This window comes from Desmodus rotundus, chromosome 13, assembly GCF_022682495.2.
Source record: "Desmodus rotundus isolate HL8 chromosome 13, HLdesRot8A.1, whole genome shotgun sequence".
Taxonomy (NCBI): domain Eukaryota; kingdom Metazoa; phylum Chordata; class Mammalia; order Chiroptera; family Phyllostomidae; genus Desmodus; species Desmodus rotundus.
In genome coordinates, this window is record NC_071399.1 from 271,068 (window position 1) to 298,889 (window position 27,822).

At 56.3% G+C, this 27,822-nt stretch overlaps 1 protein-coding gene across 1 annotated transcript in view; it reads left to right on the forward strand.

Moving 5' to 3' along the window:
* Positions 1–27,822, forward strand: part of DLGAP2 (DLG associated protein 2) — a 171,623-nt gene that overhangs the window by 54,176 nt on the left and 89,625 nt on the right. The window contains exon 3 of the mRNA XM_024578712.3: positions 23,760–23,792. Coding sequence (XP_024434480.2) covers positions 23,760–23,792 — 33 coding nt within the window. The remainder of the gene's footprint in view (positions 1–23,759; positions 23,793–27,822) is intronic.

A 27,822-nucleotide genomic window follows, 5' to 3' on the forward strand; every position in this document is an offset into this window, starting at 1 on the left:
TTTCTGCCTTCTGCTCTGTGAGCCACGCTTACTTGGATTCTCCATCCCTTCCTCTGGGCTCCTTGCACACCCTGTGGCCGTTGCGGCAGCTTCCGTCAAGACCATCACAGTCACCGACAGAAACGGAGTATTGGGACCACTTTGTGGAACACGCTACGACCTCACACTCACCTCCTGCTTGTGCGAGTCTGTCACAGCTTTAAATCCTGCCCGTGTCTGTGACCCCGGGAAGACAGCGCTCCCGTCCTGCCGCAGCTGGCGTTAACTTGGACTCCCCCACTCACCCCCGTGTTCGCCTGTCTCAGCTCCCCGCTCGTTCGCTCATTGGCTTGCGTTCGTCTGGGAGCCTTTGCCTTCTCCCCAGAGAAGCCCTGGTTCGGGGCTCTGGCTTCTGTGTGCATCGTTGGACACTCGCTCCCTCACTTTCTGTTTGCCCAGAAACGCCGTCTCCTTCTGCCTTTTCCGAGTGTCCTGTCAGGCCAGGGGCTGGTGGGTCAGTGCTTTGCCCTGCGGCCTCCCCGCCTCCGGCGCCCCCTAGTGTCCGGTTGTCACAGGTTTGCCCGTGACCTGACGTCTCTGCGCGGCGCTGAGGCCGGGATGGAGCAGCTGGGCTCCCGCTGCCCGCCGGGTGGGCGGGGAGGGCTTTGCCCTTATCCCAGGAGGAGGCTGAGGCTCGCCTGCCTTCCTTTCTGAAAACCCCAGGTGGGCGCGTGGCCCGGGGCCACGGGCTTTGGGGAGAGGAGAGTGGAGTTATTAATGTGAAGCTTCCTCAGAAGGGGAGGGAGAGGTGGGCCAGGTGGAGAGTGAGGGGGTCGTGGGCGACTCTGACGGGTACAGTGTGTTACTGTGACTGTGCTGTTTGGCGCCACAGTTTCTGGAGTTTAAAAATAGCCCAAATGTGAAAACGTAGGTAAGGGGAACTAGAAGGTAATGTGAAAAAGACAGTAAAGACTAAAGAAAATACAGAAAAACATGGGTGATGTTACTTTCTGAGATAATCACCAATCACCCCAACATAATTCCTCCTGTTTTCCTCGGTGTTTGCACACGCATGTGTAACAAACACGCGTGCACTCGCACACACCTGCAGCAGGTGGCATGTGCTCTCTCCGACCGGTGCTCTGCTTCCTGCCTCTGACGCCATGCAGTTAACACTTGTGTATTTCTGTAATGTTTCTCAAATCATCGTAGGAACAGACTGGCTTATCTCACACTACGAATGGGTTTTACTTATTTAACTGTATCCCTATGATCAAACACTGAGGTTCTAGTTTTAATTTTTTTCATTGCTTTTTAGAGAGAGACCAAGGGGAAGGGACAGAGAGAGAGAGACATTAACTGGTTGTCTTCCACATACACCCCGACCAGAAACTGAGTCCACCACCCAGGCATGTGCCCCGATGGGGAATTGAACTCAGAACTCACAACCTTTTGGTTTGAAGGGACGATGCCCAACCCACTGAGACACCCAGCCATGGCAGGTTGTTCTAGTTTTTAAAAACTACCATTAATACTGTTGCTATAAGCCTCTTTTTACACAAACCTTTGACTTCATTTCCGGTTATTTTGTTAGAATAAACGAGTAGAGGTAAAATTATAAACCAGGTGTTACAAAATGTTCAGGGTCATGGCAAGTAAAGGCAAATCCCTTTTCCGATCGCTGGATCAGATTTCGGTCATCTTAAGAAGTTTGAGTACCTTTCTCACCCGGTCTCGGTGGCATTGCGGTTCCTTTTTAATCTTTCCCGAATTAACCCCCCCCACTGGCATCTTGAGTTAATCTGCAACCCTTTGTTCCCTAGCGAGGCGTGGTGTTCAAACGTTTACCGGCTATTTCCCTTTCTTTCGGACATTTTATTTGCAGACATGCTCACTTTGCAAAGGGAGTGTTTGTGATTTTGTTGTAAGAAGTCTTCGTGTAGTATCGACACTGCCGGTTTTGGTGTTCTCGAGGTGTGTTTCCAGGTGGGCCTGTGTCTTTATTATGTAAGCGCTGTTTCTAACCCTGTAAGTTGTGCACGGCCAGCCTGGTGGGCAGACATCCAGCCTCCTCCCCTGGCGGGTGAGGGCGGTGACCACGGCTGCCCTGCGGAGCCCTGTCTCAGGCAGGTGGGGGGCTCGGGGAGCGCTCCCTTCACAGTTTCCTGGACCAGAACGGCATGTCTTGGGGGGCTGAGTCTGAACTTCTGCTCACACACGGGGTGGCGTCTCCTGTGTCCTCCCCCCTGGACACAGTTGTTTCAGTGACATGTAAGATGCAGAGCGGTGAGTGAGGTATCAGCCGACCAAACGAAGCCTGCGGGGACCTGGAGCGGGGAGGGTAGACACCTGCCAGGCAGGACAGCGTGGTGAGGGGCCTGGACGGACGGGCGGACGGACGGACAGTCCGATCTGCAGCCCTTGGCAGGACCCACCCTACCTTTCGGGAGCTCTGCCGTCTGAAAGTGCAGACGTGGAGCAGTGTCCCTCCCGGGGGTGCACGTGTGTGGGGACACCCCGAGCCAGGCAGAGCAAGCCCACGCCACGCCAGCTCTGCTGGCCCTGGCTGTGTCCCCCGTGATGGCCACCCCCCGCTCTCCCCATGCTTTTGAAGTGACGGCTCCAGCCGGTCAGCTTGTTTCAAACTGCGGCAGCCTGCCCACTCAGACGCTCTTCTTGGCGATGCGTTCAGCTTTTACAAACACTGGAGCTATTCTAAGGGAACTTAACATGAAACTTGCCTCCTTGACTCATTCTTAAGCTGCTTTTACAGAAAGGGGGTGGTTTGCTGTGGACAGTGTTGCGTGTGGGAAACACTTTCTCCCTCTGGGTTGTCTCCAGCCGCCGCCCTGGTGTCTGCGGGGAGGGGCCTCCGCGCTCAGGCCCTGTGTGGACTGAGGCAGGGTGGCAGGTCCCTCTCCCTGGGAGCAGACAGTCATCAGTTCTAATTCAGAGCATGTGCAGATAATTGCCACCTTCTTCCGAAGGGAGAGCTAGGCTGCCGGTGTGCTCGCATCCAAGTCAGAGCTCGTCTGCCTGTGGAGTGGTGAGCACGCTGGGTCGCACTGTGGACAGGCAGGTGCCAGCATCCTCCCGATCACGATTCATCAGCCAGGGCGTCGGCCGCTGCGGTGCTCAGGGTGTGGATTGCGACCCAGACCCTCCCCCCACCTCAGGGTCCAGAACCCTGACAGCTGACCAACTTCCTTCTCACCTGGTTTTCTTTTCCTTTCCTTCCCTGCTTCAGACTGAACAGACCAAGCGACACTCAGTGAAAGCCGGGAACCAGGCATTTTGTGATGCGGTCGAACGAGAACCAGTCCGTCCCCACGAGGCTGTCTGGTGCTGCCAGGCAGGTTGGGTGGCCTTGGCGCTGGCTGCTGTGCTCGGGGTGCGGCTCTGTGGCCGCCCCTGTCAAGGAACAGTGTGACGTTGTTCAGACCCGTTTCAGTGACACAGTTTCCCCGGGAAATGTGGATCCCACGGGCATGTGTGTTCGGTGGGCGTGGGGGTCCACCCTCCATTCTCTTTGGCTCTGCGGCGTGCAGGGTGCCTGGTGCTGATCCGACCCACCCATGTCGTGCGGTGACCACTGCGGGTCTGTTCTCACTGGCATCAGCCACACGGTCGCCATTCTTCCTCGTGAGAGCGTCTGCGGTGTCCCTTGGCACAGTGACCCTGGGGCACCTTTTGTCCTGGGTTTTAGTTTTTCAAGGTACCTTTTGAAAAAAAGGAAGCAGAATTAAAGGAAGAAGAAAGAAACGAGGGAGGGAGCAGAAACGAGAAGAAAAAACGTGCGTAACGGAGTGTTTTAGTCAGCTGCTTTTTCTGGCAAATTTTCTTTGCCTTCACTTGGGATAAGAGCAGTTTTTTCATGCAAGTAACTTACGTTAAAAGGGAGTCACACCCACTGCTGTGATCGGTTAGAACAGAAGGACATGAAAGCAGACGCAGAATGCTTCGGGAGCTTCGTCGTGGGGCAGATCTCTGTGGCGGGTGGCGCTCAGCGTTGTCTGGGGGGTGTTGATGGGCTGCATCCCCGACGGAGGACGGTGACCTTGACGCTAACCCCTCCACCGTTTCCTTGGCCTCCTCTTTCACACTCTGCGTGAGTGACCGCAATTTCCAGTGCCCTGACCTTGGACTCTGGACTGCGCTGTCCCCCACGCTGGCGCAGGTCTGCGTCCTGTGGCCCCTGGACGGACGGAAGCACCTGCACGTGCTGCCTGGTGCTCAGCAGGCGGGGGGGGGGGGGGGGGGGTCCTTTCCGTCATCTTCAGAATCGGTTCCCTTTCTTTAGTTAGTGGAAATGACATGTCATGTTTCCGTCTCAGGGGACCCTGAGTTGTGGAATCGTACCCATCGTTGCTGTTATTCAGAAACACCTGGCTCAGCAGAAGCCTGACCTTCAGTCCTGGTGCTGCAACCTTAGTATCTCAGGTTTGAATACAGGCCTCGCTGTGTGAGAAAATCTGTAGCTGGGTGGCGGGTGGCTTGGGTCCGTGGGAAGGGTGGCTGCGTGGACCCAGCGGCGTCGGAGGCACCGGCCCCGATTGCTCATCCTGCCTGCCTTGGGCGTCTGTTGTGGTGGCCACGGGGAGGTCAGCGCCGTGTCCACCACCGTGTCTTGTCAGCCTCGGAGTCCCGCTGCTGGTTCTGAATTTCCACTGTGGTTTGCTGCTCATTGTGTCTGAACTCCGAGGGTCCTCAGTGCACTGGGTGGTGACATCCCCGATCTCACGCATCACAGGCTCTCCCTGGGCGTTTGCACTGAATTCCCGCCTCCCTGGCACAGTCTTCCCTTCACTTCCTATCAGTTTTCTTTCAATTTGCTTCATTTCGTGAGGCTTTTAGGGGGTAACACTCCTAAAGGGCCATGTGTTCTCCCACAGGGAAAGCCAGCCCTAGAGACACAGTGGCCCCAGAGCCCCAGGGGGATGGGAGGTGGGGCCTGGGGTGGGGGCGGGGGACACACCGCACAGCCCAGGTGTGAGCCGGAGAGCAGGGCGAGCCCAACACCTGCAACGAGGGCACCGACCTGTCCTCTCCTCCGTCTCGAGGAGTCTCCGTGAGGGAGATCTGGAGTCTTCCTCCATCTGTCCGTCACCCGGGAGCCCGCAGCGCTGCGTTGGTCGGGAAACCGGTCTCCCCCATCCCACAGGCTCGGAAGGCTGCTGCCGGGTCTCTGTCGTGCAGTAAGGCAGGGCAGGGAAGGCGTTTCCGGTAGGTTTAGGGCAAACTCGCCAACCCCCCGCAGCCACCCAACTGCCTTTTGATGTGGAGAAAGGAGGGCAGATGAGTTTCCTCGCAGACGGCGACCCCGGGGGTCCTCTGTCTTAAACTCTTCGGTGGCCTCTCCTAATCTCGGGGGAAGTTTGGGTCGTTGGCATGACCCCCAATCTCTCCACCCTCTTGTGTTCAGGACCCCGCCCCTCGGGGCCTCGGTGCCCCCAACACTGCACCTCAGCTCCAGTCCGACTCCCCGGGGGCCTTCCCGAGCCTGCCCTGCAGAGTCCCGAGTGCCAGTGAGTCCCCTGCCTGGCCGGTACCCGCTGGCCTGTCAGACGGCTCCTGGACAGCTGCCCTTGCACGTGTGTGCGTGTGTGTGCGTGTGAGTGTGAGCGTGTACACGAATCATCTCCCCTTCAGCCCCGTTTCTTCTCGGCCCCGAGCATCTCTGGGAGCCGACGCCTCTCTGGCTCTGGGAGGCACCGGGCATCTGGGTCCCAGGGGAGGCTGGGCTGGGTGAGGGGTGACCGCGTGGTGCCAGGCTCCTGCAGGGGCAGACGGCGAGGGAGGGGCTGCCTCCCAGCACCTGTGGTCACTCAGCAGCCTCAGGACATTCCTCCTGAACACGGGCAGTGGGGCTTTCCAAGAAGCTTCTGTGGCAGGAGGGCATTGAAGGCAGCGGATCGCTGGTGCAGTGTAGGCAGGTTGCTAGGCAACCATGGCCGGGGCGGCCGGTCGTAGCATCTGCGACAGATGCGGCAGCCGGAACAGACCTGACCCAAGAGCCGGGAGGCAGCTGGCTCTGTCCCCAAACCGCACGGGGCTCCGGGGCGCGACCAGCAGGAAGTCTGGCTAGAAATTAATTTTCCGGGTGGAGAGGTGGCACAGGACATGCTGTTTACCACTCAGGAGTCTCCCTGTCCCTGGGAGCTGCACAGACTCGGGGCCCATGTGACAGGCTGTGGTGGTGGCCCCTTGAGGGGATGGCCGGACTCGGCTGGTTTCCCTGTGTGCCCTCAGCCACCGAGCACATAGGCTTGGAGAGCCAGCACCTCGGCCTCTGAGCCATGTTAGTGTGGCAGGGGGCTCAGCCAGCGCCCTCCTGGGCTCAGGCAGAAGTGAATGTAAGCGTGTCAGGGGTGGTGAACTCTAGTCTGGGGCACCTTTGTTCTTAATGTGATTCCTTTGGTTGTGAGTTTATAAAATTTAGTTTTGGGGAATGGCTGTGCTCAATGCCAGCCTGAATGCTCTTGAGAACTGCAGGCAGCTCTCCGGCCCAGGTGCAGCCACAGTAGCACACCTGTGTAGCTCCCTCAGGCCATCACCTACCCGGATGGCTGGCCGGCCAGTATCGTTCCCTGAACGCTGTTCTCCATGAGCCCCGTGAGAGCTTGGAAGCTGTGTGCGTGGCCTGGTGGCTGTCACCAGAGCACACCTGGTCCAGGGCAGAGGCCCAGTGGCTGTCGGCTGTGGGGATGCATGATGGGGTGCATGTGGGAGGAGGTGACACAGGACCCCGAGTCCCAGGGTTGGAGGCAGGGAACCGTGTTGAGCGTTGGGAGGGGCACTGGCTGGCAGGAAGGAGGCCCATCACTGAGGTGAGTTCAGGGTCTGACTCCTTCTGCCTGCCTGTCCCTTTGGCCACACCTTGAAGGTTTTCCTAAATGGACGTGGCCCTGGCTTCCTGCAGCCCTGAGCCTTTTCTCCTGTCCTACCCGTGGCCGCTGTCTCTATTCCGTCCACAAGTGACGCTTGTGAAGTGGCCGCTGTCCACAGGGCGGTGCCGTGCGGGTGAGGGCGACTCCCCGGAGTGCATCGGCCCGCTGTTCCCATCTGCACACTCATCACCTGGCTGGCGCTCACTGGGCGTCTGCTCCCAGCCCCGAGCCCAGAGCTGTCTCTGCCAGGGTCAGTGTCAGTGAGCCTGGAACCAGGACCGTGGGGAGCGTCCTGCTGCCCCATTGGGTGGCGTCACCCCAGAGAGAGCTCTCTGGTCCGTGGACGGAAGACACACAGATGCTGGGAGAGATGGGGTGGCATGCTACCGACTGCCAGGGTGTGGCTGGTCAGGGGTCTGTGTGCCTGCACGGGCTCCGTGTTCTTCCTCACGAGGCACCAAGCGCGGACCACGCACCCACTTGACCTCCCATCCTGAGGGACCCCGTGCCATGGATGGTGACCCTGCCCATTTCCATCCCCGGTGACAGTGGAGTGGACTGGAGGACCAGCTCAGGGCCCCACGTGGCCCTCACACTGTGGCTCCTGTTACCGCCGACAGCACCCCTGCGTCAGCCACTCATGCACCCCCTCCCTGAGAACTGCGTGCTGCAGGGGTCCCCTCTCCAAGGGAGATGGAGACACTGAACTTGGGGTGGCCCTCATCCTGCCAAGTTCAGTTTGTCATCGTTACCCACTGGGTCCTCCTCGTTTTCACCTTGTCTCCCGGGCAGGGGTCAGTGAGTGACTGAGTGTGTGTGTGTGGTTTTCCATGGCCTTGGGGGGCTTTTTCGGTTAAGAGAAGCTTTTGTGATTTTCAAAGCTGTGAACCGCATAGGATTTAGTACCTATTTTCTCTTTGGATCTCACACCAATCAGCCTACTAAGGAAGCGACTCGGTGCTGTGGAGGCAGATCTGGAGGCGAGGCCGCCTCTCCCCCCGGGGTCACTTGTCTTCACTCCAGTGCATGTGGGGGGAGGCTCACACAGGGACCCGCAGTGGCTCACGCTGACAGGACAGAGCCATCCTGAGCCGGGACCTCTCCTGGCCACACCTACCCGCCAGCACCCTTGGGACCAGCCCCAGGTTTTGTTCTCAGCTCCGTCGATTTGTTTCGAAATGTTGGTGAGCATAGCGTTCGGTCTCCTGTGGCATTTAGAGAAATGCGACTACTTAGGTGATGTGAGTCCCTGCTTCATTCACCCGCATCAAAGGATGATGCGGCACCACCGTCATGCCCACCGTGAGTCATTTGGGGACAAAATGCAGAAGTTTAGCAGCTTCAGGGGTGCGGCTTTCTTCCACTTTGGCCAAGGATCCCGGGAAGACCCAAGGGCACCTTGCACCGCCTGAGTGTCTGACTTCTTTGTCACCCAGCACCTTCTGTTTCCTAGCTGCAAGGACACCAGAGAAGTGTCTTGTTTCCCTGAGTGGGGCGCGTCTCCCCGGGACTACTTCCGAGGCGCACGCGCACGTCGGCTTTTAAAAGAAACATCAAGTTCCGGCACCTTTGCATAACGCCCAAGAGCCTAGAGCGCTTTGCGGACTTAATTTCCTCCATCCCTTAAGTGCCTCGAGAAGGCGAGTGCTGCTGGGTGCTGTTTCTATGCCGCGGTTTGGGGGAGACCATGGCTCAGTATTGCAGAGAAGTCCTTGGAAGCAGAGCAAGGGGGGCAGTCAGCTCACCGAGGGGCTCACCCCAGGCCCCGCCCCGGAGCACACAGCGCGCTTCGTAGTTTGCGGAGAGGAGACGGGAGGGGCGCCGCTGGAATCAAGGCCGTGGTGGGTCCACAGAGAGACGCTGCTGCTGCGTGATAGGTGGGAGGCCTGGTGAACCTGCCCTAACCGCTCACTTCCTTTGCGTTCATTTGGTGTTATCAGTACTGAGAATTAACATGTTAACTTCCTTTTCGATTCAGGAGGGTGAATTAAATATGGTCCTGCAGAATTAAATCAGCCCTCCTGTGCATCAAAGTTTTAAACAAGCCCGTTTGTCTGTGCTTGCCATCACAATTTTTCAAATTCCTCACCCAAGGATGTTCACTGACTTTAGAGAGAGAGGAAGTGGTGGGGGGAGAGGAAGACAGACAGACAGACAGACACATCGATCGCATGCCTCCTGTGGGTGCCCTGGGCGGGGACCCAACCCACCACCTTCTGGTGCTCAGGACGGCGCTCCATCCTGTCGAGCCGCCGGCCAAAGGGCCGTCGTATTTGTAAAATACAGGTTCAGTTCCAATTTCTGTGTTGATACATACTTGCACAGATTTGTAATGTTTTTATAAAATTATATTTTTTTACTCAACAGTAAAAATATTTGTGTGTCTATAACACACCCTTAAATGTGTTCCCAGTGGCAGCAAGAATACAATAAAAAGCGTCCAACATACGTCACCAGTTATGCGGGAGCCGCACGCCAAGCACGCGAGCAGCAGGGCCTCCCCGCCCCCGCAGAGTCGGGCGCAGACCTGCGCAAACGCAGTGACGGGGTCCGCGGTTTGACGCCAGCCAGACGGAGTGAGAGCATCGTCCCGTTCATTTTCTTGGGGGTGCAGACGCCCCTGAGTGTGGTTTCTGAGTTTTCACGTCGCGTTTCCCTCCAGTCTGCGGCGCTGAATAAATAAATCACAATGGAAATGCTCTCTCTGTAACACAAATTTTCTTTTTTCCCAAATTAATGAGGGTGCAAATCATAATTTATTTTTTATGAAGCCAGAGAGGTTCTCCCTAATGGGTGCATGCAGAATTTAGACTCTGTGACCCGGCCGGGCACTGGGGTGCACGTGCCCACACAGCCCACGTGCTGTGTCCAGGGGATGGATGCCGTCCACCCTCCAGAAAATTCCCTCCTGGTCCTTCTAGGGCAGCCTTGGCCACCAGAGCAAACCGACTCCTCATTTGTGCCACCGTGGGTCACGCGGTGTCATTCAGTGTAAGGACGTGTCCCTGTTGCGTGGGCAGCATGTGAGGCGTCGTCCAGTCTGTGGGCGATTGTACAGAGACGAACGAGAGCGTGGTCGCGCCATTCAGTCCGTGCGTGTGGAAGGTGTGTGAACCCACCGTGCTGAGGGGAGACAGCCTGGGGCTGCGGGGATGGGACGGCGGCCTCAATGGCCACTGTGGCCGGAGCCCGGCACCACCCCCCGCGGCCCCTCCCTGCCCAGCACCGGCAGTGGACCACTTCGGATCTTCCCTGCACGCCCAGGACACAGCTCTGCTGTTCCCTGTACACGAGGCGTTGCCTGGCGCTCACGTTTTCCGTGAGTGGAAGCACCACAGGGTAATCAAGCGGACGGCGAGGAGGGTGTCTTATGTGTCATTTCCTCTCAGCCTGGGCGAGTGCAGCCTGCGGACGAGTGTCACTCCCTCACAGGCGGCTTGATCTGCAGTTCAAAAGGATTTCTGCCTCGCGCTCTCAGTGTGCGAGGCGCACTGGTGAGTGACCGCTTTGTCCACCCAGACAACCCTCTGCCAGGGCCCAGAGCGCACCGGCGGCAACCCCTGCGTGTCCCCCGCAGGGGGCGTGGCGGCGATTGTCACGTCCATCCTCCCTGTTCTGGGGACGCCTGTGAGAGGACATGTCACATTCATTGCCTGCGGTCCCCGCCTCTTTTGGCTAAACGAGACCGGGTCTCCCTCCTGCGCAGGCAGCGTGGCAGTAGGCCGCCCGTTCCTGGATTCAGAATTGGTTTCGGGACCTAAACAGGGTCGTGTCGCTAGCGAGGCAGAGCTGTGTTTGGTGGGCCCTGTTCCCATGGCTCTGTGACCATTGCCCGGCAGGTTGGCCCCCTGGTGCGGACTCTCCAGGTGGTGAAGACCTGTGAAAACGTGAGCTTTCACTGGATTCAGACGGGTGCAGAGAAAACGATCAGGCTGCGGAAGTTCCGTGATGGCCCGACTGCGACAGCTGGGTGGCAGCTGGCCGGCCCGTCTTCGTGGCGGGTGCTGGGGAGGGCCCAGGCACTCTGTCTCGTTGGCACGAGTTCACACACAACCGCTTTACCGAAACACCGTGGGGGGTCAAGGGATGGGGGCCCACGGGGGTCAGGGCCGTGGGACAGCCCCCAGCCGTCAGCGGCGGTGTGCGGACAATTGTGGCTCGGCTCTGCGCTCTGGGGCCCTCCTGGGTGACCGCCCCCTGCAGGTCTTGTTCTTCTGCCACCAGGCACCCCGGCTGCAGGCCGCCCCTTGGCGTCCTTGCTCGGTGCTTGTGGAGCGATGCTGCGCCTCCTTCCTCAAGGACGGTCCCTCACAGCTGCTCGGATGATTCATGGTGTTTCCGTCCTCACCGGACGCTTATTCATCATTAACACCCTCCGCCGGACACCCACTTCTCAGGGGACAGCGTGGCTGAGACAGTCCGATTGTCCTCTGGTCCGCCTTGCCGAGTCCTTCAGCCACCCCCTCCTGTCGCCGTGAGCGCCCGAAGCTCCCGCCTCTGGGACGCACACGTGGTCGTGCTGGGCTGGGTGAACCTCAGGGAAGCGAACAGTCCTTGACCTTCGGATCTGCGTCCTCTCTGAAGTCACGAGACCTCAGGAAGCCCAGGCAGACTCGGACTGACCGGTGCAGTGGTTATTTTTGTAACCCGTCTCGGGCTTGGCGGGACTGAGGCTTTGGGGTGACTTGGACCTGCCGCTGTTGATTTATTTTTCTGCTCACGCTGTTTATTTTTGCCCTTGAAGGGCGGATCAGCTGTGGGCTCCGAGCAGCAAATAGATGCTCCACAGTGGATCCGTTCCCAGTCTCTCCTCCTCAGAGAGCACTGACTGAGAGTGAGAGCCAGGGGCACCTCCATCTCCGGGCGTGGGGTGTCACGAGGACCAGCAGCCACGCAGGTGCTTCTCAAAGCTCACATGGCCTCCTCAGCACCCCAGAAGGCCCTCCTCCCTCCCTCCCTCCCTCCCTCTCATGGCCCTGCTCTGCCTGGCCCCCTCAGCATCCTCGGAGGGGGTGGGGTCAGAGCCCCAGCTCCACCTTGGAGGAGGGGTGGAGGAGACGGTTTCTGACGTGTCTTCTAGTCTTAGAAAGTTGGCGCATTTTTCAAGTTAAGACTTTATTTTTACAGCAGTGTTGGATGCACAGCAAAACTGAGGAGAAGGTCCAGAGATTTCCCATCTATGCCCCTCCCCCCATGCACAGCCTCCCCTGCGTCACTGTCCCCACCAGGTGGGACATTCGTTACAAGTGATGAACCCGCACTGGCACGTCAGCGTCACCGGAGTCCACAGCTGACGTCCGGGTCACTCTGGGTGCTGTGAGTTCTGTGGGTTGGACCAGTGTGCGGTGACACGTGTCCACCATTGCAGTGTCAGATCAGTAGTGTACTGTGCACGGGACGCCACGTACTACCTGCTGCAAACTGTCCATTTCCCCCCCCCCGACCCCTGCAGCCCCTGACCTGTCCTTGCCCCCAGTCTCGCCTTCTCCGAGATGTCACAGGGTCGGACTCACACAGCGTGTGGCCTTTGCAGACTGGCTCCTTCACTCAGTCGCATGCGTGTCAGGTTCCACGTGTCTTCACGGCTCCAGAGCTCCTCTGTTCTTAGTGCTGACACGTCCCACTGTCTGGAGGGAATGCAGTTTGTCCATCTGTCACCCACTGAAGGGCGTCCTGGTTGTTTCCGAGCTGTGGCCGTTCTGGGTGAAGCTGTTGTGAACTTCTCTGCAGGTTTTTGTGCTTTTCGATTCCTTGGAGTTAGTATCAGACAGTGTGATTGCCGATCGAGGCTGAGAGCAGGGTCAGTTTCCTGAGAAACCTCAAACTGTTCTTGGGGTGGCCGCCCCGCTGCGTCCCGCCAGCGGGGTGTGAGGTCCCTGCCGCTCCGTGTCCCCCCAGCCCGGGGGGTGTGTTGTGTTTCTGATTCTATGTGGTGTGTCCCTGGGAGCTGGGGTTGCCCAGCCGCTCGATTCCTGGGCACCGGGCCCCTGTGATTGGCCTGGGCTCTGGGCTCTGGGCTGGCCTTCACGGGGCCCGGTCTGTCCTGTAGTGAAGAGCAGGAGGAGAGGCACCTCCCTCTGTCACCCTCACTCCTGTGTCACCCAGTGTCACCGAAAGGGCCGTCGGTGCTCTCTGTGCCTCACACACCCTCCGAGCGTTCCCAGTGACTGACGGGGAGGCAGGGGAACCAGAACCAGTGGAGCCGATGGGACCAGAGAACTGTTAGCAGGCCTGGAGGGCAGGCCACGATCGGCCAAGTCCACGTGAAAATGCTTGGACTTGGGTCAATTGAGAGTGTCACTAAGCTTTTCAGAGGGAGAGGGGGGTGTCAGACATACAAACTTTGTTTCAGGGGACGTCTGCCACCTCTCCCACTGACTCAGTTCCCAGGCTTGCTTTGAAGGAAAGGTTTGGGAGGACAGGTCGGGTGATGCAGGGCGACTCCTCTTCCTACTGTTTGACGGGCGGCCCCCCCGCCAGGGCGCTTACTCATTCTGAGTGGGTCCAAAGCCTCGCAGAAGTCTGGGGCGCAGTTAACATGCAGGGGCCAAGTTGCAGCGACAACCCGCGGTCTCGGGGTCGACCCTGGGGGGCCTGGCTGTTTTCCCCACGAATGAGACGGGTTGGGCTGTGTGTACAACAGCTACGAGAACACACGGAAAAGTCCGGCAGCGAAACCAGCAGGAAGTGAGGTGAGCTGCAAACTCGGAAAACTTTGTTTCAGTGACGAGTCTCATAGGAGTTGGAGGCCAGTCTCCCCCGGGCGCGGTTGGTCTCTCCCCGGGCGCCCGTCACCCCGTCAGGGAAAGAAGGGACGGAACCCCAGCTGTGCCAGCTCTGAGCGGGGAGAGCGCTGGGAAGTGCCGCTCTGTCCCCGAAGCGTCCTTACTGGCTGAGACCTGGAGCGTTACAAGGTGTGTTCAGATTATACTGCAGACAGTACCTCCTTTCAGGTTTTCACATCACCCTCTCCTGTAACAAAGATTTATTTCGCGTCTGTGTAGTTTGTACCAGTTTTCTGTGCCACAGAGCTCTGGCCATGAAGAGATGAAGCATGAAATCCCTGTACCAGGTGCTTTGCAGGGTAAGTTAGAGGCTGATGTATAAACACACTATGGCCTGAGTGAGGAGGCAGAAGCATGCCATCATGGAGGGCTGCCTGGAGGTGGTGACTTAGATCTGGATTTTCAAGGATAGTTGGCTGCACCTGGCATCCCACTTGATGGCATTTACCTTAAGAAACTTTGTTACACCTTTATTTTTCCAGCATCATTTTGTCAAGACTTACCTTCATCCTGTAACGAAGAGCCCTAGACCAAGGGAAGAATGACCACGTGCATGATACCAACTCTCCCAGAGTTCTCATGTCTGTTAACTTACGGAACTCCTTATCTGAAACCAGCATGAAATCTGAGCACCCCTCATAGAGATGGTAACCATTTCCTGTTAGGTGTGCTCCTTGGTAGTGTGTTGTTACTGCTCTCAGGACAGAGATACTTTTCGTTAAACCCCTCATTCGAGTACAAGGGGAACTCAGGAAACTACGGAACAGCCTGTATCTGGCACCTGGGAACAAGTCAGCACCCTGCACAGGCGGTGCGCAGTGAGCCCATGAGACTGAGTGAATACACTTGCTGCTCTTGCTACTATCAAGACTTTCTAATTAGCCTTGGATTACAAATAATATTCTCTCGTGAATCACAAACCATCTGTCACTATTGCTGCTGCCCACTTGTTGCTCAGGCTCCTGGAAGTCATCAAAAAAAGCAAAGGGGAGTAACACCTGCAGTCGCGCAGGACGCGGCCACCGCCACCGCCCGGGGAAGGACCCAAGGCTCCAGAAACGTGCGGGCAAAGAGGAGGGACAGGAGAGGAGCCATTTGTTATCGCAGTGTAGGAAGAAGAAAGAAAATCACATCATCTAACTTGGGAATTAAGATAAAGAATTTGTGGGTAGTGGAGAAGTTCAAGTTCGAGGAACTGTCCTCTGAGGCAGAGCCCCTGACGGGACAACAGAAATGGACACTAACCTGTGAATGGCCCGTGTGCGTGTCCTTGGAAACCGTGCTTCTGGCGACAGTGCCCTGTCTGCAGCGTGGCTCCTTCCCGCAGGCCCATCTCCGTCTCATTCACGAGGCGTCCCCTTTGCTTTCTCCGTTTCTAAAGAGCGTATGCGGTTCATAGCCGTCTGGGGCAGGGGACTGGTGTGGGCACAACCATGCCGGATGGGGGTGCAGGTGTCCCGGGAAAATGTCTGTGTCCCCAGATGTTGCGCAGGGGCCACAAGCCACCACGTCTCTGCCTCCCTAGAGATGTGTCACATGAATCGGGCTTCCATCTGGATTTTTGTGGAGCCACCGATACATTAAAAAAAAAATTTCCTCCCTAAACAAAAAAACTTTCCTCCCTAAACGGCTCCATGTCACCTGATGGTCCCTGCTCACGATTGGACCAAACCATCCCCTCTTCCCCCCACCAAGCTCGCACTGCCCTGAATCGGATGTAAACAGTGCGGAGCACACAGTGGGGACATACTTGGGGCAAATTCTGTTCTGCCCTCTTTGAAGGAAATGACCCCCGAGGTGAGCAGGGCCCTGTCAGCACAGGCTCCGTGTGCCTCTCTCCGGTGAGACGGGATGAGACGCTGCCCCGCGGTTTAAGCAGCAGCTCTGCCCGCGGGGGAGGGAAGACAAGTGCTCGAGGACTTGAGTACCTAGGGAGGGCCTCGTTCCTCCTCCTTCCAGAAGACGACCAAACATCTGAACTGCTGAAGGAAAAGGCATCGCGTGGGAGGGGCTGCTTGAAGGAGAGTGGCCAGAACTGCCGGGTTTTGCTTCCTTCTGTAGGACAGTTGGGGAGGAGAAATCCAACTTAAAATGATGTTTATAGACTGTCTTCCTGACAGGCTGACAACGTTTACAAGTGTGACTTACTGAAAACCACATGGGGCTCCACACCAGGACATCGGCACAGACACGGGGCTCCCCTGGGACTTACGGGGAAGGACTCTCATCGTTCTGCAGCTCAAGCCCCAGCGAAGTCGCGGCCTGTGGTTTGTAGCTGGTTCGCCAGGCTGTTCAGATTCCCCAGGGGAGCAAGGACGGGGACCTGCTGGAAGTCCGGGAGAAACAGGGGTTGAACGGCAGGCACATCTCCTGGAGTCCCAGCTGCAGGCTCCGTGCTCCAGTGCAAAGCTCAGGCGACAGACAAACAAGCAGCCTGAGACTGTCATGGTCATCAGAAACACTCAGGCTGTCTCCTCAGCCTCGCGGCCTTGCTCCTCAGCTTTGGCTTCTCCTTGTTTCTGTCCCCTAAATACGAATCGCCAGGAAGGCAAATCTGAGCTAACCGGAAACCACAGCGGTGCTTTCAGGGCCTGCCGTGCTCGTGGAGCCGGCACAAGAGGTGGGTGTGACCCACCCCTCGTTCCTCTTCCCTCTGCATTTATCTGACACCTGTGGAGCAATTACAACAGGCCAGGAAGACAGAGCATGATTATGAGCGGGGCACCGTCCGCCCCGCGAGAGATCCCACAGCCCTGCACAAGTGTGGAAGGGCCACAGCCGCAAGCAAGTCTTCCCGGCCCTTCCCAGGGCCCAGAGCAGAGCCAGCTCGGCAGGCAGAAAAGAGCCGATAAATAGGTACTGAATTAGTTACTACTCATACACAGGTTCATTTTTAAAGGCCTTTCCCATTCAGGGTTTTATTCCACGTTTTACCCTCACAACAACTCTGTGGATGCATAGAGCAGAAATTAATGAAATAGGGAGTATAGAAACAACAATATCAATGAAATCAAAATGTGGCTTTAAAAAAAAAATCAACCAGATTGTCAAGCCTTTAGCTCACTGATAAAGGAAAGAACAGAGAGGACTTAACTTACTAAAATTCAGAAGGAAAAACTAATCTCAGAGCTATAAGGAGAATTATACTTAGTATTGAGGTTGTATGAGGAACTCTTCCAGTTGAACAACAAAAATTACAACTTATTTAAAAGTGGACAAAGGACTGTAACAGACGTTTTTCCAAAGAAGCTGCACAAATGCCCAGCGAGCACATGGTGAGAAGTTCGCTGTCGTTAGACATCAGGAACCGCAAGACCAGACCCCGAGAGCTAGCACTTCCCGCCCTCCGGGATGACTGCGTTTAAAAACAAGGAACCAGCGAGTGTTGCTAAGGACGTGGAGAAATCAAAACCCTCCTACATTGCCCCTTGCAATGGAAGACAGTCTGGCTGTGATACTTTGTCCACACACACAAAAAGTCAAACCACCACATGACTCAGGAATTCCCCTCCTGCATCTAAACCCGTAAGAATTAAAGGTACGAACAACAGCCCAGATGTTCACGGCCGGGCACACGGAAGAGGGACTATTTCCAGCCGTGATGTGGATGAAGAAGTGGCTCGTGCTGCTAAGTGGACAAGTCGGGCACAGAAGGCCGCATCTTGTGTGACGTCACTTACGTGACATTCCCAGAACTGGTAAATCTGTGGACAGAAGGGTGTTCCTGTGACGAAGGGGACAGGGAGTGGGGAGCAGCCCCCAACAGCAGGGGTTTCCTCTGGGTGTGACAGAATGTTCCGAAGCCAGATAGGGGTGGCGGTTGCACGGCTTCGTGTGTGTGCTCGAGGCCTCTGGATTTGCACTTTAAAATGGTTACCTTTATATTACTGTGCGAACTTCACCTCAGTTTTAAAGAGTTGAAGAATCATAGGGACTGTGATGGACAATTGTAAGCCAGTGCGTTAGGCAACTTGACTGACAAGGACAAATTCCTAGACGGACAAGCCTGCCAAAACTTTCCTAAGAAATAGAAACTGTGAATAAATGCGTAAGAAGGAAAGAGATGATTGTATTAACGAGAAAAAGGAACTCCCCACAGAGGACACTGTGGCCCGGTTGCTTCCGTAGTGAATTCTCCCAAACCTTAGAGGACAGTGGATGCGGGTCCTTCACACATGAATTCTCCCCAAGTCGGAGGGGGAGGGAGCTGCTTGCCCTCTGCTGACCCAGAGCTGCTCCAATCGCAGACCCGTGGCCCTGACGTCACGGGAAGATGACGTGCAGACCAGGGTCCCTTAACGTGGCCCCAAAGCCCCTCCACACAGCATGCGGGAGTCCCTCCAGGACGGCAAGGCCGGCCTGACCTCGGAAAGCCAACTCAGGCAGCGCACTCCCTTAGTGGAGCAAAAGGACGGAAATGACAGAAGCCCAGCCAGTGCAGAAAAAGGATGTGACCAAGCTCAGTGCCCTCACAGCAAGAACACTGAACATACTAGGGACACAGTGGACACAGCCCTGCTAACGGGCCTCGGGACGACCCCGCGGGGGCGGGCCCAGGCCACTGCTCACCCTTCACCTACTCCACGCTGACCAGAAGTTCCAGCCTGGCGCTTGGGCAAGGAGACAGAGCAAAACTGCGTCTATTTTCAGGCAACAAGAAGCTGTATGGAAAATCCTACGGAATCCACTAAAAGTGCTTAGAAAGAATGACTGAGTTCAGCAAGGTCACAGGATACAAAATCAACACACAAAAACGAGTTGCATTTAACTTCGCTTCCAATGACCAATCCAAAAATGAAACAAACAGAGAAATACAGAAATGCGTACTTTGAAAACTGTCAAACTCCGTGGGAGGAAATGAGAGAATATGCCTCATGTTTGCGGGTGGGACGGCGACGCCCCCAGGGTGATCGTGGCGCGGGGGGCGGGGGGGGGGGGGCGGTAGTCTTCTCGGAAGTCCACGTGCCGCTGCTAAGGTGGGTGTGGAAACCCGAGGCCCAGGACAGCTCCCACAGCCTTGAAAGGAAGGCGTTCATGTCATTTTAATTTTTCAGAACGTGAGTGCTTTTGATTTAAACTTGCAAGAAAAGAACAACATGTAAATGTTGAGACAGTAATCAATTCTGGACGCACTCTGATAGGCCGAGTTTACTTTAAAGTTTGGTGGGGCGGCTGCTGAAACCTGAGGGTCTAATTCTCACCCAGGCGCACACAGAGAGCTGTCACGCCGTTGGCAAGGCCGTTCTGGTCGGTCCTCCTGCAGCTTCAGTAGGACAACCCACGTCCAGTACGAGCATTATCTTCATTTTACACATTTCTTTGTGGTGGTGTGATCTCGGGGCCAGGGTCTGCAGCGAAAGACGTGTGGCTAAGCCTTGCTTTGATTGACATTTCAGTATAATTTGGTAAAATGGGATTTAATTTGTTTGTAGATAAGCTCACCTAAAGGGACCATCACAAGTACAGAAATCCCCTAGCTTACACAAACAACAGAAATTAATTAATGTGGAAGCACTAATTAGTTTATCCAGTTGGCTGGTGGAGCTCTGGGTCCAGAGGGACGGAGCCAGGGCCGGGTGTGTGGGTGAGTTGGGCGGGGGGTGGGGTACAGGGGGAGGGGCTGTTCCCACAAGTCCTGACAGCAGAGGTGATGGGGGCAGGGAAGGGCTGGTAAGGGGCCCGCAGAGTCACCCTGGCCACCCAGGACCTAGAGAGGAACTGGAGCAGAAGAGAAAACACTGAGACCCGGGGTCCCTAGGCAGACTGTGTCTGTAGGACAGGTGGTAGCTACGCGATAACTTCATCTGCTCCTTGTAAGATGCTCCCTCTCTCCAGAACGCCGGCCACCCTGCTTTCTCTCAAGTCGCCCAGGCTCGGTCCCTCTGAGTGGTCAGGGCCTTCCCTCTTGAGGGTCAGGGCCTCCCATGCCCGGAAATGGTCACTTTTCTAGGAAATCGAGTGAGCGGTGAAGCTCCATCAGTTGCTCAGTTTCCCCGTCCATGCTCTGCATGTCACATGAGTGAGTCTGGCGTGGAAGGCGCTACAGCCTGGCTTGTGGCAGGATGTTTGCTGCAGAGGCCCCCGCTGTTGGCCTGCCCTGGTTAAGATGCCTCGTATCTGCACCAGGGGCTTTTCACCTCTGTGAGCAGCTAGTAGGTGGGGGCCCACGTCCGGGCCACCCACGCACTGATGGACACTTAGCTTAGGAGACCTTCCATGATGCCGCAGACCGGCCTTGTGCATCTCTGTCCCCACCCCCCGCCCCCAAAGCCCTGACTTCACCCCACACATCCCAGAGGCCGGTCCCAGTCCCTCAGGCTGTTTGCCTTCTGCGTGCCATCAGCTGCTCCACGCTTAGTGACACTCCCTGCCCTGAAGGCCGCCTTCCTCTTAACGTTATTCCCTGCCCCAAGGGGTGGTGGCCTGCCGTGTCTGAAGTCCCATGGCCTCGGACTGCCCGGCAGCATGACCTGGGCTCAGAGAGAGTCCCACGCTACGATAACGCGGTGACATTTTGGAGGGTCGTAGAAATTATGCGCATGTTCCTGCCAACTGTGTGCAGGGATTCAGTAAAGGTGCGTGTCCCGCCGCGTCTGGGAACCGTCTGGGCACCAAATGGCTGCGTTTGTGTGAAACTCCCCCAGGACTCGGAGAGCCTTGTGTGTTGTGGGTGGAGACCCCACTGTGGGAAGGGCGGCCTTCTGAGTCGTGGGGACCCCGAGGCAGAGAGGGAACCTGGGGAGGCCCGAGCGTGGCGCCAGGCGCTCACTCCAGAGACAGGCTTGGAGTAGACATGTCAGGGAGTAAGGAGCGAAGGCCCTTACAGTGAGGTCAAGAGGTGCGGTTACCGTGGGTCTGGGGTCTAGGCTGAGACTTCGGTTGCATTTCCAACTGCAGAGCTGCTGACCTGTGGCGACTCCCACTGGTCTGTGTGAGGGGACGACTATGACCTGTCGACCAGGGATGCCCACCGGTCAGAACCTTCACTTCTGCACTGGAGCCTCCAGCACCCGAGTTTCCCTGCTCCCTGGAGTCGCCACTTCAGCACAGAGCCGACCTCCCCCGGGTGCACCTGCTGGGAAGGGCCGCAGACTGTCTGGCCTCTTCAGTGGTTTGTGGCTCCTGCTGGGAGGTCGGTGGCCACAGACCCTGTGGAGAAAGGCACCGTCAGGTTGTGGGGCGCAGTGACGGGTCGTGGCCTTGTGTCCTGGGCTTGTAGCCACAGGATGAGTCTCTTTCTTATGACCTTGCTGGGGCTAATTTTTTAAGAATGAACGTTAGGCCCGTTAATAGTTGAACCTGCAATGGCGTTTGCTGGAGGCTCACGTCCTGGCGGAGCAAGCACCCCTGTTTCTGAGTGACCCGCGACCTCGGGTTTAGAAGCTGCCAAGGCCGTCGGTGTCTGTGCTGTGTCACTGTACTGTCAGTGACTTCGAACTTGCTGGACGGTGTGGAACGTCTAACCTGTCACAGAGCTGGAGCCTCCTGGGAAAACTCTGTCCTTGTGGGTCCATTTGGACACAGATCCAAGTTAAGAGACCGGCGTGGGGGGAGGGGGAGGCGGGGGCTGGTGGCCGAGTTTGGGCACAGCCCTGGCTCCAGCCCCTCGGTGGTCCGACGAGGCGCCTCCCTGCGGCACCGGGAGGATTTTGGTCTCTGCTCTGCACGGTCAGCACGAAAGAGCCGAGTCAGGGGCCTCAGGCCCCCGTGTCATTGTGCCACCTCAGATAGGTAGGTCCCTGCAGGTGCGCAGTTGGGTGGCCCCGGTGAGGAGCAAGGTCTCTGCCGTGGGATTTGGAATTCCTGATCGCATGAGGCTGCGTGGGCTCCCTTGCGCTGGACCCCCGGGCGCTGACGGGAGCACACCGAGCACTCTGGCCACGCAGGCCGAGCTGGGCAGCCGGCCCTTCTCCTGTGGGATCAGTGAACCCGGCTGTGGCGCCTGGTTCCCTCAGGAGGCCTCCGGGGCTCTGCCGTCTTAGTTCAACCACCTTTGCTTTTGTGATGGTGGCTTCTCGCTGGGAACCTGGCCAGCAGCTCCTCTGGGACAAGGAAGAGCCTCCAGTTTCTGGTCGAAAAAGTCTGGTGGCCTTGGAGCGCTGTCTGCTTTGGGGTTTTAGCCTCCACCATCCACACAGGCGGCTGCTGCCCGAAGCCCCCCTGCTGTTCCCTGGGTGGGTCCCGGATTCCGCTGCCCCGGGGCAGATGTGCAGGGTCAGACCCCACACTTGCGTCTTCTGGGCTGTGGCCCCTCCCACAGAAGCAGCCCTGTGCCCCCTGCAGCCAGATGCGGAGGTGGGATGGGGCTTTACCTTCAGTGAAGGTGACAGGCATGACCCTTCGAACCCCAGAGGGGGCCCACCCTGCGGCTACAGACCTGCAGGCGGGGTGCACATTTCCAGTCCCTCAGCCCTGGCCTCCTCCCACCCCACCACAAGACCCCCTGCCAGAGGGATGACTGACACACTGCTGCTCTGCAGACACCAGTGTGGACCCCGAATTTTTATCCCCAAATCTCAGCTCCTTTCACAGCGTTCAGTTTTCTTGAGGTGTCCTCAGGTAACTTCCCGCCTTACCTGGCATGCCCTCTCAGCAACCCGTCTTCCAGCCAGATTCTCCGCTTGGCACCCTCTCTCCACCTTCGCTCCCTGCCTCGAGTGTCTTCGCCCCGTGTTTCTGTGGAAAATCCTGCTGGCCTCCGAGACTCCGCCCAGGTGACCTGTCTTCTGCGAGCCACCAGATGGAAGTGTGTGCTCGAGACTTCGGAGGGGGCGCAGAAGGAAGGCCGGCTCTGACCTGGCTTCTTGAATGCCCTCATCCCTCCATCTTCCCTCCATGCCGATGTCCTTGTCCCCACTGTGGAGCTGAGGGGGTGGGTCACTTACCAAAGTTACTCGGGAAGGAGGAGTGGCTGACCGCGTCCACCCGTCGGCAAGTCTGAGTTCGTGCCCAGGAAGAGCCTGGGGTGCAACTCTGTGTGTGAGTCCGTTGGGTGTGCGGCGCCGTTTCTGATGTGAGTGCGGTGCCGTGACCCCGGCGTGGCTTGGCCCGCTCGGCAGGGTCTGGCACGAGGTCGGCCGCTGATTGAGGCCTCGGGCAGCGCAGGCTGTTTTTTGTGTCTTTCCTGAAACGTGAAGTTATACTTTTGTTTATTATCATTTGTGCTTGAAAGAAAACATAACAAACTTTGTATTCAAAGTGAGGTTTGCACGTTGAAATTGATAAAATAGGCCACTTTGATTTCAGCAAAGAAATTTGTGTGTTGAGCCAAACTCAGGAGTGATGATATGTTTATGAGAGGGGACCCCAAATATCTGGAATTTATTTACGAAACACTGTATTTATTCTTGCATGTTTAAACTCAGGCACCTTCAAAGTGCTCTCATTTGATGCAATATACCTACAGAGACATTTTTTCCACTGATCAAAACAGTTTTTGAACTCGTAGATTTTTATACCTTTTAGTGCTTCTGCTGTTTTTTGTTTCACCTCTTCCACATCAGCAAAATGTTTCCCTCTGAGGACTTTTTTTCATCAGAGGAAACAAAAAAAGAAAGCCTCTCTGGATGAGATCAGGTGAATAGTGAGTGGGGCACGGGGGTCATGCCATTTTTGGTCAAAAACTGCTGACCACTTAGTGTGGTATGGGCAGGTGTGCGCATAAATCACCCATCATGAAACGGGCAAATGCACTGAGTCTTAAAAAAACATTCACTGAAGTAGAATGCAGCCTCTCACAACAACACCAGCTGGTGCCCTGATCCAGGTGCGCTCCTAGAACACTCACCCAGCAGGGGAGGGGAGCCTGTTCTACAAGGGGCCCGCCCTCCAGGAGATAACTCCATTTTTGGAGGGTCTCCTCCTCATGGTGTGTGCACACAATCTGATGACAGAAATCATTATTTTAAGAAAGTGCAATGTGAAACACCTTTGCCCAGGTAGTTTTTGTAAATGAGTTCGGGTGCGAGGTGGGGACTGGCTTTGTGGTTGAGACGCTGTCACCGCGGCCAAGTCGCGAGTCCCTCTGAGCTGCACGTGTGGTGGCTGAGGAGTGTGTGAGTGTCACGCTGAGCCCCTGAGTAACGCCTCTCTCTCTCTCTCTCTGCAGAGTCGCAGTGCACGCTGTGTGGGGAGCCGGAAGGTAAGTGTGGCCCCGGACCCTCTGGGGGGCGTGGGGACCGGGGTGGCGCATGGGGCAGGGCATGGCGCGTGAGGGCGTCTCTGATGGGCGGCTCGCCTCGCAACCAAGCCGCGGCTCCTCTTGTTTTGCGTCAGAAGTTTTGGTCCGTTTCGCACACATTTCCTGGCTGTGAGAACATCAGCCAGAGGGGCCCACGAGCCTCAGGTGAGGTGACCTTGCATCCAGCCCCGTTGTCCGCGCAGAGGCTGCGAGGGTCGGACTGAAGCTCTGGCGCCGGGGCTGCTGCCCCTGCTGACAGTGGGTTACGATTCCAACTCAGCGGAACCTCCATTTGTCTGGATTGAAACACTGCGAGATCGGAGCGCCTGAGTGTTAACTAGTTATTTGCGAACACGTCCCAGATAGCGAGAGCCGGTCTGGGTCTGTTTCCAAGTGACCCGATGGCAAAGAATAAAGGAAAAGGCAAATTGTCTGGAGAGCCGGTCAGCCTCAGGGAGCCAGGGGATGGCCGGCCTGCATCTGCCCGCACCGGGGACAGGGCACAGCCGTCCACCCTGTGGATGATGACGAGACGTGCAGCCGGAGCCCACTGACCGTGCGGTTATTTGGGGATTCCTCCTGACACGCTGTCTGCCTGTGGTGTAGTTCACAGGACCGGGTGGGAGTTTTCACCTTCTTTCAAGGTCGTTTCCAGAATGCAGCTCAGACGCGGCCGCAGTGAGGTCGTTACTTTGCGAGTCGAAGTCTTCGGCTTCGCTGTTGATCAAAATGCCACATGGGGAACGGGCGTGTCCTGCTCTGTTTGCCATTGAGTTCTCCTTGTCAACCCCTGCACATTTACACACTCATGCACTCACACACACTCGTACCCTCACTCACACTCACAGACACACAGACACCCTCACACACTGACATGCTCACACACACACACTCACACACACGCACAGCCTGTGCTAAGTCCCTGGCTCCATGTCACTAGCCACAGTGTGGCTGGTCCGCACCGCATGGTGGTTCCCGTCTGCTTGCTTCTGTTCACAGGGGGGTGTTCTTGGGGTGGCGCATGTACAGTCTGGGTCTCGGGGACTCATCGTCACAGCAGGTCTGGCCCGAGAGCCAGCGTGGCTCAGGCTGTGAGGGGACGGTGAGGTGGAGTCAGGGCTGGTGAGTCGCTGGGGTCAGCGCTCCCCGAGGGGTGCCGGCTGGTCTCTGAGGTTGTCACGGTAGTGGGGCGGACCCCAGTGGCCGTGGGCTGACCTCGATGGCCATGGAGCCTTCGCCACCTGGGGGTCCTCCCACCCGAGTGTCTCGGCCCAGGTCCAGAGCCTATGGGCCCCACCTGTGGGGACAGCAGGCCAGGCTGCCCACCCTGGACATTCTCGGGGCTGCTCCCCCTGCAGCCGGCTCTGGCGTGACCTCCAAGTATTTGTCCACCTGCCCCAAAGGTGTGCAGGAGCCAGGGGAGGAAGGAAGAAACGTGGCCGTGATTGTCCAGGGCAGATTCACTTGTAAACATTTAGAATGAGGTGGAATGGACTCCATCTATTCACTGGACGGAGGGTCCCTGGGGCTGGATCCTTGCCAGCCAGGGCGGGTGACCCTGGCAGGACCTCCCCGCCCTAGTCTCTGCTGTGATCTTCATCTTTGGAGGCCAGCTCCGCGGTTCAGATATGCAGGTGGCGTTGCTCCAGATCAGAGGAAGGGAGGTGGGATGGCAGGGCCTCAGCTGTGCTGTACTTGGTGAAAAGCGCGAGGCATGAATATTCATCCACTTTCAAATCATTTAAGTAATTAGTCTAAGTGAGAGCTGGCTGGGCTCAGTGAGCGGAATCTGGAACCAGCCACTGGGTTCGGTGATTCTCCAGCAGCTCCTATCAGTTCACTTGTCAGCGCCGTCCCAGGAAGGGATCAGAGCCCGGGACCTGGGTGTGGGGTGTTCTCACACCCCAGAGGTTCCTGGGTCTTCGTGGGCACACTTAAGTTCTCGCTCTTGTCAGGAGCTGTTTGAAGCCTCTCACTGCTAAACCGGGAAGAAGGAAACACCTATTTGCATTTTAATGATTAGTTCTGGACGAGAGCCGAGAGCCGGGTGCTGATGCAGATGGGATAATTAGCGTCTATAATGTCTGCCAAGCAGCGAGCCTAGGAACGCAGTTTATGGGATGCCAGAGACCTCAGATCCTGCCACCGTGGGTCCCTGTGAACGGTGCAGCCTGTTGGCCAGAGAACTTGAATTTTGAGTTGTGTATAAAATGTAGATCGCAGTTTCAAAATGCAGATTGTCTGCACTTTGCACGTGGCAAGGTTTCCACAGTTTGGACGGCTGTTTCACGAGGCGCATAGTTTAATGGGACATTGTTACATTTGTCACGTCTTTCTCCCTATTCAGAATACACAGACAGTTCGGCTCCAGATTTTGAAAGAGAGGCGCACAGAGGCGGAGAAGACTTAGCTAATCAGACTCACTCCCCAAAGGCACAGAGAGACAGTGGAGTTTCGCTGGAATAGCTCCAGAAAAGAAAAAAGTGTGAGACTTACTAAGAACAATCTCATTTGTTCAAACAACTTGCTATGGTAACATAATAGCAGGACTGTGTCGAGTTGTGTCATTTTTCCTGCTGCTTCCTGTTACTTCTAGATTCCTGGCAGTTACTGGATATTATGTGGCAAGAAGATGGCTCTGTCCTTTCATCTCAACATTGCAATTACTGCTGAAGGTCTTGTTGATGGAACCTGGTGGTTTTATGTGGGAAAATAACTTAAGAGGCTTCGATCCTTTTGGAGCTGTGCTGACAGGCCCGCAATGCACCTGCTGGTACCATGACCACCGGGAAGACTGGCGTCAGGTGGGACCACCAGCCTCAGTTCATGGGTTTGCCTCCTGTTGACCTGTCTGTGGTCTGATTTGCCCTCCTGGCCAGTTCTCTGGTGTGGGATGAAGGACAATGACCTCTGGCAGGGTGAGGAGAACTTATTTTAAATCCACGACAACATAATAAGAATGTCTCAGATCTGCCTTACTTAAGCAAATTAAAAGTAAGAAAGAAAATCACCCGTTAAGATACATATTTGGCACAAAGGGGTATGCTGCAGAATGTTAGGGTGGATTTTATCAGGAAAGACTTTTCCATGAAAGAGGCCCGAGGATTTTAGCTTCAGACACAGTGGACCATTTGTGGGGATGTGGATATGCACCGGGTTGTCTGGAAAATGTTACTTGTAGAAATCCCAGTGCAAAAGTAAAAGGCAGATTTAAAAATTCAACTTCACGATAAGAGATTTTCTTTCTAAATGTGCTTTAGTTTTCTAACTGGGGTCATCTAGAAACACCATTGGCGAGCCTGCTCCTGGACAGAGGCTCGTGTTTTACTGCACACGGCAACAGAGGCTCCCTCCCTCCGCGCGGCTCAGGAGGGAGGAAGCGGAGATGTTTCTCCTGTGTTTGGTAACATCATGTTCTTGATTTTTAAATACAAACGCTGAAGGCTTTCCCCACGGATGACTCTAAACAACGGAGAATTTCCACACTATTTGTGCAGCGTAGTGAGTGTGTATCATCCTGGGATCCGAAGGCCTGTGTCCTCGGCTCGGAGAAACAGCAAGGTTGCTTCTGGGAAACCGAGTGGCCGCCGCTCAGAAACAAGCCTCTCTCCCCACCTTCCGGCTCTGCCCCTGAGACTCGGGGAGGGGCCGCCTTTTCCGATACAGCATATTTGCCCGCGTTTTGAGACTGTACCTTTTTAATTGTACGCTTTGGATAAAAATGGTCTTTTCTGATCACGATTCGTGGATGGTTAGTGGGCTGTAACAAGCGTTTATGAAGTTCTCAGCACGTGCCCGGCACTCTGGGGAAAATGAGTATTTGCTCAGGAACTGAAGAATTGGGCCCACTTTGGAGAGGACGCAGAAATCCACTCCAGCCAGCCGTCCTCTGGGCCTTAGAGTGGTTAGCATTCTTGTGGGCGTGAGAAAACGCCTTCTGGGGTGGGAGAAGAGCACACTGGAGGGCTCGGGTCTTGAGGAGGGCTGAGCT